Source organism: Peromyscus eremicus, chromosome 2 (genome assembly GCF_949786415.1).
Source record: "Peromyscus eremicus chromosome 2, PerEre_H2_v1, whole genome shotgun sequence".
Taxonomy (NCBI): domain Eukaryota; kingdom Metazoa; phylum Chordata; class Mammalia; order Rodentia; family Cricetidae; genus Peromyscus; species Peromyscus eremicus.
The window spans coordinates 98,103,611-98,116,547 of NC_081417.1; the positions used below are offsets into that span (position 1 = coordinate 98,103,611).

Genomic DNA, 12,937 nt, shown 5'->3' on the forward strand with positions numbered 1-12,937 from the left:
CTAAAGATTTAACACGTTTCTATGTCTACATATATCCTGGAGTCCCCTTGGAGAAATAAAATCAACATTACATCACGTCAAAAAACTACTGAACTACAGAAGTGTCAAACACCTCTACAAGAACCATTTCATTCAGTTACAACCTCTGAGGACACCTGATTTCTTGGTAATTCTTTTAAAAGCCTAGTTATTTCCACTCAACTCAACTGTCTGCAAATAAACATTAAAAATAAATGAATATCAAATGATACATAAAAACCATCAATGAATACAGAACTACCAGGATGCAAAGAGTACTAGTGACTATGGGCTTTACAGACTTCTATAAATAACAAAATTCCATAGGGCAATCTATAAATTGATCATGTTACAACATCTTTTAGTATGAAAATTAAAGGTAGTTGATTAATATGCCTTCATTAAAATAAAACATTTCTTTTTTTTTTCCAACAAACAAACCAAATCTTTACAGCAATACACTCTCTTCTGGGTGTCTGAACAAGGATGTAATACAGGCACAGAAAGAAAGCACTTCAGCAGAAGACAGTTTCTGAACATGCTGATGCAATCTGTAATAACAGAGGACCTATCAACTATACTGACAAACTGTTACAATATCCAAATACCCAACAAATAAATTGTACAATCTTATATTTAGGTAAAAATTAAGAGCGTAAGCACACTTTAAAGCAATACAAAGGAAATATTCTTCAAATGTGCAAAAACATTAAATTGTTGCCTTCTCCCTTGACTTGACCTTACTGACTTGCTCACACGGCAGACAGTGGAGAACAACAACATTAATGAGAACTACTCACAGAACTACAGAACTTCCTTTAGTGGTGTGAGTCCACAGCCCTTTACATTTAGGCATGCTAGATGAGCACCCGTGATGACAAACTGTCAGAAATGATGAACGAGCAAGCTAGCCTCTAGAAAGGAGAAGTAAATCTGGGTCTAGGAGACTAGGAACAAACAGTTCATTTACAGTTTCCTGAAGATTTATAAAAAGAGGGCAGATTTACTACATGTTCTATATACATCAGCCTTTTTTATTATGCCTTGAAATTGATGGTATTTGAAAATTCTGATGAAAATAAGCTTCTTTTTATTGTGTTATATAACTTCCTCTCAAAACAATTATTTATTCTAAACACAAACACAGCCTACAAATATATAAGAACATTTCTTAAGAATTTAGAGGAAAGCTGGACTTGAGGTTCACATCTCTAAAGGAAGTGGGTAGTCATTTTAATAATGTCTGAGGGTGGAGACGTACCGTGAGACTGCAGAGGGAGAGAGAGAGAGGGCACTCACCACATGCTAGCTCTAGAGCTGGGGTTCCCAACCTCCCTAACGCTGTGACCCTCTAACAGTTCCTCATGCTGTGCTGACCCCAACCATGAAATTACTTTTGTTGCTACTTCAGAACTGTAATTTTGCTACTGTTATGAATCATAATATAAATATCTGATATAGAGGATATTGGATATGTGACTCCTGGGAAAGGGATCATGACCCACATGTTGAGAACTTCCTTTAAAGGCATGTGAATGCCTGAAATACAGCCACTGACAACACCTTTACGCCTGAAAGCTATGTGAGGACAGGAAGGCAGGGTCCATCTACTGTCACCATTAATCATGGGGACAACTTTTACTGCACAGAATCTATACTGATTAATTTACTTGTGGTCCTGAAGAGAATCAACTTTAAAGACCCCAAATTCAGCTTTCATATATAGAAACCGTTTGAAGGAGTCAGACAACTTTCTAGAACATACTTCAGGAAATAGACAATACTCCTTTTTAAACCACCAGGAGTAGATAGCTGCTCTCTTAGAGGATGAGGTGTTTACTCTGTGATAAAGAGGAGTTGGGAGGCTGCCCAAATTAAGCCACTGTGTTCTCTAGAATGACAGGTGCTCACCACTCTCTACCTCTGCATCCAGAATACTGTTAACACGAACAGCAGAAGTCTGGAGCTGCACACCGGAGCAGTGAGCTCTCACTCTGGGAGGAGCAAGCAGGAGTCAGCCAGACCTCACCACTTACAGGCAGGCCAGATACTCAAGACAGACTCTGTCACTACAGGAAAATGCAAACCATGCAAACTGCTAAACCTAGCCTACTCTGTTTTGTTTTACAATGTGGGACTTTTTTTTAAGCATAATGAAAATACTCGACCCTTTTAGTGGCACTAGGGAGGACCAACAAGACCAATGCTACAGAGGAACACAATACAACATACAGCTTCAGCTAGCTAGCAGATAACCATTCTTTCAGGAATGTGAAAGTCACACAGTTACTGGGTGTTGCTACAGTTAGTTCTGAGAAATGTTTATGCCTGGAATGATCTAATGATCAAAATGTCTAATACTTCAATCGGCCTGTATAACTAAGCAATATAAAAGAATGCCTATTTTAAAAACTGGAGTTTTGCATTTAAACCCAGCAAGATTTTCAGAGACAGGTATTATCCTTCATATTCTCTCTTTCAATACTTTGTCTTTTCTTAATGGCTAATCTTGGCGTAAGAAGGGATCTTTCAGATTCAGTGTAAAATTATGTTTGAAGGTAAGACTGGATCATGCCTAGAATGGAGAGAAAAAAGTTTCTTAGCAGAAGGGAGAAACAGATTTATTGGAAAATTAGAATAAGGTATAGTACAAAAAGCAAGAATTTATCACCATCGGTTTCTTAGTTAACATGTTAACAGGGCCAAGAGCCCGGCCCCTGAGCACAGAAAGCTGACAGCCGCTCCTTTGAGTTCATTCTCATCAAGCACCACCACTTGGACACATAGGTGTTCTGTGGGGAAAAGGATGTAAGGGAGAGAGGCCTTCTACACACTGAACAACAGATAAAGAATAAACAGTCCATCTGGTTCCAATAACTACCTTCAGAGATGGAAGAGCCCTTGTCTTTGGGCATATTTAACTCTAGAAACAGCTTCCAAAAGGAGTTTCTTAGCATACCAAACATCAAGACCTGATGAAAGTAAAGGTGGCCGTCAGAGAGGGACCCCTGAAGACAGCTCCATATCGCATCCACAATCACCTGAACTCAGTCCTCACTGTAGGTCTCCGTGGCCATCAAGCCTCTATGCTGCACATAGTTACCTAACTTATGACTCTATGCTGACTTAATGTAGCCTTGGAAACACTTTTCAGGAAGGTTTTTTTGTAGCTCAAGATCATGGACCTGCTCTGTCTCTGCGTTCTCCTAATTTTAAAAGCTTCATTTGATTGCTTACTAGTATATAAATAGTAGTACATTTAATCTTTATGATTTTATTTTTATTTATGTGCTGTGTGTGTATGGTGGGGATGGGGAGGTACGCACTTGAATGAAGGTGCTCATGGAGGCCAGAAGAGGGTGTCAGATCCCCCAGGGCTGGAGTTACAGGCGCTTACGGGCCATCCAATGCAAGTGCTCGTACCAAATCTGAGATCTCTGTAAGAGCAGTACACCTCTGAGCCATCTTTCTAATCCCCACCCACTTACCTTTAAAGTCAAAAGCACCTAGCAGGACAGGGCTGTACAAAATGGGCATCTCTGGTATCCGTCTGCAGGACTGAGCTAACTGGACACACTAGAAATAGCATAATTCTTTCTCTTTAAGTGTTTCTGGATGTGAAAGCAAGGGAGCCTTGCCACCCTTCCTTCTCTCTGCCCTCCAGGGCTCGTCAGTTTACTCCCTGGAAACAGGCAGCTCTTCAGCAGCCATCACTAACAGAGGACCAGCTGTATCTTTTATTGGAAATGTGAGGTTCACATAAACATTTCATCAGTAACAGGACAATAGTACAGAGGCAGGAGGTTTTACATTTGTAGCCACTGAAAATCTCTTTCCAAAGGAAAGCCAAGTGTCTCTTATATTCTATTGGTTGGTTGGTGACCTGCCGAGCCCTAGTCCCAAGGCTCTTTCAGTTCCCTGACTCTTGTCTGTTACTGATAACCAGAAACCTCTTCAGAAGTGTAATTTTGGTGTTAAAATGTGAAAGTAGTTAAGTTTGGGTTTTCACTTGGAAGCAATAGATTTTCAGTTCTTTCAGCTTTCCGGCAAGTGTGAGGTTACTAATAGAACACGTTTTGTACAGTCACCCTCTGTCTGCACGTGTGTGTGTGTGTGTGTGTGTGTGTGTGTGTGTGTGTGTACAGTCACCCTGTGTGTCTGTACATGTGTGTGCAGTCACCCTCTGTGTCTGCACATGTGTGTGTACAGTCACCCTCTGTGTCTGCACATGTGTGTGTGTATACAGTCACCCTCTGTGTCTGCACATGTGTGTGTACAGTCACCCTCTGTCTGCACATGTGTGTGTGTAGTCACCCTCTGTATCTGCACATGTGTGTGTACAGTCACCCTCTGTCTGCACATGTGTGTGTACAGTCACCCTCTGTGTCTGCACATGTGTGTGTGTATACAGTCACCCTCTGTGTCTGCACATGTGTGTGTACAGTCACCGTCTGTGTCTGCACATGTGTGTGTGTGTACAGTCACCCTCTGTGTCTGCACATGTGTGTGTACAGTCACCCTCTGTCTGCACGTGTGTGTACAGTCACCCTGTGTGTCTGCACATGTGTGTGTGTGTACAGTCACCCTCTGTGACTGCACATGTGTGTGTACAGTCACCCTGTGTGTCTGCACATGTGTGTGTACAGTCACCCTCTGTGTCAGCACGTGTGTGTGTGTGTGTGTGTGTACAGTCACCCTGTGTGTCTGCACATGTGTGTGTGTGTACAGTCACCCTGTGTGTCTGCACATGTGTGTGTACAGTCACCCTCTGTCTGCACATGTGTGTGTGTGTACAGTCACCCTCTGTGTCTGCACATGTGTGTGTGTGTACAGTCACCCTCTGTGTCTGCACATGTATGTGTGTGTACAGTCACCCTCTGTGTCTGCACATGTGTGTGTGTGTACAGTCACCCTCTGTCTGCACGTGTGTGTACAGTCACCCTGTGTGTCTGCACATGTGTGTGTATAGTCACCCTGTGTGTCTCCACATGTGTGTGTGTGTACAGTCACCCTGTCTGCACGTGTGTGTACAGTCACCCTGTGTGTCTGCACATGTGTGTGTATAGTCACCCTGTGTGTCTGCACATGTGTGTGTGTGTACAGTCACCCTCTGTCTGCACGTGTGTGTACAGTCACCCTGTGTGTCTGCACATGTGTGTGTATAGTCACCCTGTGTGTCTGCACATGTGTGTGTACAGTCACCCTGTGTGTCTCCACATGTGTGTGTGTGTGTACAGTCACCCTCTGTCTGCACGTGTGTGTACAGTCACCCTGTGTGTCTGCACATGTGTGTGTATAGTCACCCTGTGTGTCTGCACATGTGTGTGTACAGTCACCCTCTGTGTCTGCACGTGTGTGTGTGTGTGTGTATAGTCACCCTGTGTGTCTGCACATGTGTGTGTACAGTCACCCTCTGTCTGCACGTGTGTGTGTGTGTGTGTACAGTCACCCTCTGTGTCTGCACATGTGTGTGTGTGTACAGTCACCCTGTGTGTCTGCACATGTGTGTGTACAGTCACCCTCTGTGTCTGCACATATGTGTGTGTGTACAGTCACCCTGCACATATGTGTGGTGTTTGTGTGGGTGTGTGCACGTGTGCACACTCATGTAAAGGTCAGAGATGGATACCAGGTACCTTCCGCAGTCACTCTCCACTTTGGTTTTGAGGTAGGTGCTCTCAGTGAACCTACTACTCACTGATTCAGCTAGACTGGATGGCCAATGAATTCCAAGGCTCCACCTGCTTCCCTCTTCCAACACAAGGGCTACAGATAGGTGCTGCCACACCTGGCTTTTATGTAGGGTTCTGAGAACCCAAACTCAGGTCCTCCCACTTGGGCTACTGAATGAGCTATCTCCTCAATACAACTCAGAACAATTTCCATGATAAGTATTGTACAGTGGTTAAATATCAGACTGACAAAATCTATTCCCTCCCTCTCAGCACTTGCATCTGTTTCTGAATGTCTCAAGTTGTTGTATTTTTGTGTGGTTTCTCCTCAGTTTAGAAATGACCTCAATTTCCCTGCTTAATACAATGAACTTCTATTCAATATTTAAAAAATATATACAATCTGAAAATAATTATTAACATGTCACACTGTGATAGTATCAGGCTAGAACCAAGCAAGTAACAAATAGCTCACTTATTATGTTCAACTCAGAATGCTCAAACTTTATAGTGGAGGCCCTTTACAAAGCTTGAAATAATTGCCATCAAAGCATAGTCTTGGAAGTTAATGGGGATTCACAAGGGGAAGGAAGTTGCTACTCAGCCACAAGCCTGCCAGCCTTCAGGAGTGATGGGCACTTTTAGCTGAATGTTTCCACATGTCCACTCCTAACTATTAACAGTAAGAACAGGGGAATCAGAAAATTTCTGTTTGAGGGATTTAAATATCCACTATAGGTTCTGGCAAATTCAAAGTTGGAAATTAAGCAATGTACATAACTTGTTGATTTTGATATGTCTTCTGAATTAGAAGCTCATCATTATTAAGTACTTATGAATGGGCATAACAGGAGAGAACAGAATTTTAGGAAAATAATCTTATCCTCAGTACTGTTCTTCATAGCCACGTCACTTATTATTATCACTACCAAAGGGTATTAGGAATATTTACACACAATGGTAAAAAAAAAAAATTAAAAATTAAAAAAAGATTAAAACAGACATGTCACAAAACTCCATGGAACACCAATAAGCATATAGTGTTCAACACCCATCATCAGAGAAATGCAAATGCAAAAAAGTACTATTCCAAACCACCAAAATAGCTACAGTTACCAAGACTGTCATCAAGAGATGGCAATGATATGAGCAACAGAAATTCTCATGCATTGTTGGAGGACTGCGCCTCACTTGATAAAAGGTCCAACAGTAGGGGTGCGGGTGCGGGGGGGGGGGGGAGATAGGCTTCATGTGACCCAGTATTTCACTTCTAGAACAAGTTTGTTATTGCAGAAAGAAACTCTACACCCCTAAACTGTCATCCCTAGTCTCCAAACCCTATGCAATCAGTATGCCATTTTCTTCCTCTATGTATCTATTCTTCATATTCCACACAAATAGACTTGCTGAAGTATGTAATCTTTAAATCCATCTGTCTTCAATGTTATATGTGTGGTATCATGTACCAGCATTTCATTCTTTTCATATTCTCATGGACAAATCACAATTCTGGCATCTATATAATCAACAGTGTTGGACTTCCTCCTGTCTGGGGCTCCTCAGAATAAAGCTGCTGTGTACACACATGCCCATCTTTATCCTGGATATGGAAAAGGAACCGCTGAGTCTAAAGAAGAACTCTGTGGTTCTCTGTTTAAAGAACTATGGAGCTGCTCTTTGCAACACTGCACAATATTATACCACATCAGTGTGTGAAGACCAACTGAGTTCTAAGTCCACTCACACTGCCTTGAATAGAAGCACAAAAGTTTGTCATTTTGTTGAAGTCCAAATATTTTTCTCTGGTAGTTTTCACTTTGGGTGCTCTAAGATTATTGGTTATGTTTTCTTCTGAGAGTTATTCTCTAGCTTCTACACTTCAGCACTACAATCCATTCTGAGATAACTTTTTCCTTATACCATGAAGCATAGAGACAATCTTATTCTTTTGCATGTAAATATCTAACGGTCCCAGAATCATTTGTTGAAGACTAATCTTTTCTGCACTGAACAGTCTTGGCATTTTTTTAAATCAAAAATCTATTGACCATACATATATACTATGCTGGCCCTCCATTTTCATGAGTTCTGTATTTGTGGATTTAACTGACCACGGGCCTAGAATACCAGGAAGAAATTTTACCCACACTGAACATGCAGAGACTTGTCTAGACATCTTACCCTAAACAACTTGCACAGGATAGCAACAATTTATATAGCATTGGTATTGTAGTAGGTATTATAAAGGATAGAGGAAGATGTATGTGCAAATACTATGCTATTCCAATATGGGATTTTAGCACCTACTGCAGATTTGGTATCCACAGGGCATTCTGAAACCAATTCTCTACAGATAGCACGGGACTGTATAGTTCTCAATTCTAGTTCATGTACATATATGTCCATCCTTAGGTCAGTACCACAATTCTTGAATACTGTTGCTTAATGGTAGGCTTTGAGGTTTTCTTTCTTTATTTTATTCATTATATGCTGGTAAGCACTTAAATGATCATATGCAATATAGATGTTAAACATAATGCAATGCTGCAGCCCCTCTGAGCATGTTTACATACATTCAAATGCACAGCTTCTACAAGGTTATTTTGACAAGGTTGGTCAAAAGAAATGTACATCTTAAATTTTGATAAGCATTGACAATTCACCTTCCAACAAGGTTAAGTCAAATTATACTCCTTCCGGCCGGGCGGTGGTGGCGCACGCCTTTAATCCCAGCACTCGGGAGTCAGAGCCAGGCGGATCTCTGTGAGTTCGAGGCCAGCCTGGGCTACCAAGTGAGTTCCAGGAAAAGGCGCAAAGCTACACAGAGAAACCCTGTCTCGAAAAACAAAAACAAAAACAAAAAAAAAAAAATTTATACTCCTTCCAATAATATTTAAGAAGCCCACGTGCTGGGGGCTGGAGAGATGGCTCAGTGGTTAAGAGCACCGACTGCTCTTCCAGAGGTACTGAGTTCAATTCCCAGCAACCACATGGTGGCTCACAACCACTTGTAATGAAATCTGGCGCCCTCTTCTGGCCTGCAGGGACACATGCAGGCAGAATACTGTATAATAAATAAATTAATTAAAAAAAAAAAAGAATTGACTCTCTGGCGGGATTTGGTAGTACACATCTTAAAAAAAAAAAAAAAGAAGAAGAAGCCCACGTGACCTACTTCTCTCCAATAGAGTATTCTTTTTTCAATCCTTACAATTTTTCTCCGATTTTCCAATCTCTTTTGTCATGATAAAAGGGTGTGAATATGGTTCTTCTAAAAAATGACTGACACTACAGCAAGTACACCAGTCTTCTCTCTCCCATTGCTTCTCTCCCTATACTCTCAAACTGACCTAAGAAACACATGTAATAAATGCACCCATGAAAAGAATAGGACCTGACACTGTCAAGTGGTTGATGGAATGTTCCAATTACGTGGTATGAAAAATGACTGCATCCAATGTAGAGGAATGTCAGAGTAGACCTTACATTCCTTCAAGACTTTTTTCCATATCAAATATAAAAGGAGGAGCTGTCAGTCTTTTAGACATACTAAACAGTGATAATGACTTATTAAATTAGTTTGCCCATCAATAAATCAATTAGGACATCCAAAGAATGGTTTAATTAGTAAGTAAAATGTTTGTCTTCACAATTGGGAATTTATCTTAAATAATTTAAAGGAAAACATAATGTTGAAATAGTGTTGTTATTTGTAACATAGGAAAACAAAATGATTGGTGTGGTATAAAAGATTAGAAAAAATTACTTCACACTAGATGCTAATAATAGAAAAAAGTATATGTCATTATTAAGACTATAAACACAAGGTCTGCTGTCATATAAAAAATACTCGGCTAATTTTTAAGAGGGGTGCAAAATTTTATGTATACTTTATACATAATTAACAGTTGTAGGTAATATTCTCTTCTAACTTGTAAACTTCACATAACTTTTTAGTTATTACATCATCATTTAGTTATAACCGCAATTACATCATCTGTTCATACATGTCAGTTTACATAAAAAATATACTTACTGTGATGATGCCAATCAGTTGTGTATAAAAGAGTCCTGTTATTCCAACTAACATAGTAATGCCCATAAACGCAGCTAGTCTCATGATAGCCAGCTCATGCCGAACAACAAAGAGGTCCTACAAAGAGAAAGAAAGTCTTAAAAATGACTTGCAGAATTGCCTACTGTTGAAGTCATAACCAATATGTCATGCCTAAGTATTCCCCTTCCTGCTTTAAAGAAACCACCTCCTCCTCTTGTTCCATGTCATCAATACACAAATATTAGAAATTTTCAAAAATAACTTTAGAACTTACAACAATAAAGTTGAACACTACAGGAGTTCACTACTACATTATATCTTTAAATAACAATCTCTCTCAATACCAGGGTTAGAAGCTACTTTTTTTTTTTTAAACATTGTGGCAGAAAACAAAAATCACAAAAAGTATGGGATGTTTGGTCCACAGCAGAAAGTTTGTTATTACACTGCCAAAATTTTGGAATGTACAGACATGATTTATAATATTAAAATTCAAGTGACCCAAATCCCTAATAATTATCAAATTTAACCCCAATGAGGGGAAAACCTGCATAACAGTACACGGGGACAGCCTCTTCAAGCACACTCCATTCATTCTTCCATTAGTCAGCCCTGTGACACACATGGTCAACAATAATGATGTGCCTTACACGCTCCAGAACTACACTGGTAAAACTCCCAAATGTACCACGCTGTACTACCGGAGGTGTGGGCACAGAGTCCTGCAGAGATGGAAAGGAACACGGTGGGGAACGGGAACTGTGATAAGGCAAAGGTCATTTGGTCATTTCCAGGGAATGGAACTGAGGATTCTTAAAGTGAACTGCGTTCTAAGAACAGAAAAACAAAAAAACACTTTATTTGGCATCATGGTTCCTGAATTAGGATTCTCCAGGAGCCTGTTGCTGTTAAACGTGTAAGTAAAACAGCCAGTTCTTAGATGCAACAGGTGGAGGGAAGGATGCCCCAATACAACCACTGTGTGCTTATGGTCTTTTCCTTAAAAATGACTGCCCCATCCCCATGAGAATCAGCCTATCACTGAGGGATTTGGGTTGTTTTGTTTTCTAAGAAAAGAAATAAATTTGATCCCATCTGACATATCTAACATAGAGATTTGAGTTTTCAAAATGACTAAATAACCACCTTTATATGCAGAGATTAATGCTGATATGAAAATTCATTTTATAATAAAATACATTTTATTTTAGTCTTAAAAATCTGTATAGCTGTATTATTTTTCCTGCATATTTGGGCCTTTTGTTTATTGTAGCTGGAGTTTTCTCTCTTGGTCCCACCAAGCCCTGGCAGTCTGACAGCCCACTTATAAAATAAACACACAGACACATATTATTTAAACTGTTTGGCCTAATGGCTCAGGCTTCTTGCTAGCTGTTCTTGTATCTTAAATTAACCCATTTCTATTAGTCTATAAGTTGCCATGTGGCTTGTGGCTTACCAGTACCTTACATCTTGCTTGTCATGGTGGCAGCTGGCAGTGTCTCTCTGCCTCAGCCTTCCACCTCCCAGAATTCTTCTCCTCCTTGTCCCGCTTACCCTATCCTTCCTGCCTGGCTACTGGCCAATCAGTTCTTTATTTATTAACCAATCAGAGCAACACATTCACAGCATAGAGAACATCCCACAGCAGTTTATTAATTCCAAAATATAGTTGGAGTGTTTAGAAGTTTATTATGTAATTCCTCTCCTCCCACGTTCTTTGAAGGAACATAAATTCTTTCAGTCTCATTACATCCTAATGGAAATTAATATCTAAAGGGAAACTCACAATTTATACCTCTCTAGTGACTATCAATGAATGCCCAGAATCAAACATTACATTTTGTATATATGTATGTACGTGCAACTTTGTTATTATTGAACAAATGCGACCAGCACCTAATTTCCAAGCAGACAGTGAATACTTAAGAAAAATTGTCTTGTTCATCTTTCCATATTTTATCAGTAGGATTTCTAAAAAGGATGGAGCAATTCATAAGAAACTGGGTAACATATTTTCTCGTTAGATTCATAACTGAATGCAGCACTGCAGTGTTTGGTAGAATTAAGACAGTGGCAACAGTGCTCCCAGGTTTTAACCATTTAAACTCAAGGAGATTGACAGTCTCAGATGCGAGAGCTGCTGTGTCTCCCATGTGAAATGCTACTCTATTTAGAACTTGATGCCACAGAAACAGTCTCATGGAGACGTGCACAGCCATCCTGTTATTACAGCACATGCTCAGGGCTTATACAAGGTTTCTATGTTCCATCTGTCAAAACAGAAAAGGAATCCACTGACACAAAGAACTGACAACTGTTAGATTAGATTGTTTTTGTCTACCAATACCGGTAAATGTTATACAGACAACATCCCCAGCAGTAAGTCAGTACACATGAACAAAGAAGCTAGATTACCTTCACACTAGCATTAATAGTTTATTTTTTTCATATTGATCTTAACCCCACGTTCTTCTTTGTTATACTTATCAAAAGTTCATAAACTAAATATGTATTTCATCAGTATTCTCCATTCTTCAGGGAGCATTAACAAATAAGTGACCTTGTACACGATAAGAAAATGAAGATCATTAAGGCCTAAAGTACTGTAATGGCAATAAACAGCTGAAAGAGTCAGATTACCTTTAAGGATGGTTATACAAAAAAAATTTTTTTTAATTATGAGATTTAGAAATATCCAAAGATACTTGCAATCAAATCTTCTTGGTTTTGTTTTGTTCTTGTTCTTTGTTTTTTGTTGTTGTTTTTTGTCTTTGTTTTTGTTTTTTTGCCAAAAGCCTAGGCAAAGAATTGTGTGGCACAATTCTATGACACAAAATCCAAATAGTGACACTATTAGACATCCACCAGGTGGGATAGCAGTAATGTATCTTGCTAGCAGAAGAATCTGGATGGCTACTGCACATTATTTATTTCTCTCTTAGGAATAATGGCAGCAAGTCCTTTGTTTAAATTCTCCCTCCTCGTCCCCTTCTGTTACCTTCTGTTACCCCTGCTCACATATCATTAAATGTAATTTGTATAATTTTGACCTTCACATAAAAATAACTATAAAAGAATCAATCAGAAGTTAATTTGAATCTACTTCATCTAAAAATAATTTTAAAAGCATAATTTTAGAACTGAAGTGGCATTCCACAAATGATTAGCTGTGTAACTCCTACTTTAA

General features: G+C 39.6%; 1 protein-coding gene across 1 annotated transcript in view; it reads right to left on the minus strand.

The window, feature by feature from the left end:
- Positions 1–12,937, minus strand: part of Zdhhc21 (zinc finger DHHC-type palmitoyltransferase 21) — a 48,962-nt gene that overhangs the window by 3,382 nt on the left and 32,643 nt on the right. Inside the window, exon 7 of the mRNA XM_059254484.1 lies at positions 9,727–9,843. Coding sequence (XP_059110467.1) covers positions 9,727–9,843 — 117 coding nt within the window. The remainder of the gene's footprint in view (positions 1–9,726; positions 9,844–12,937) is intronic.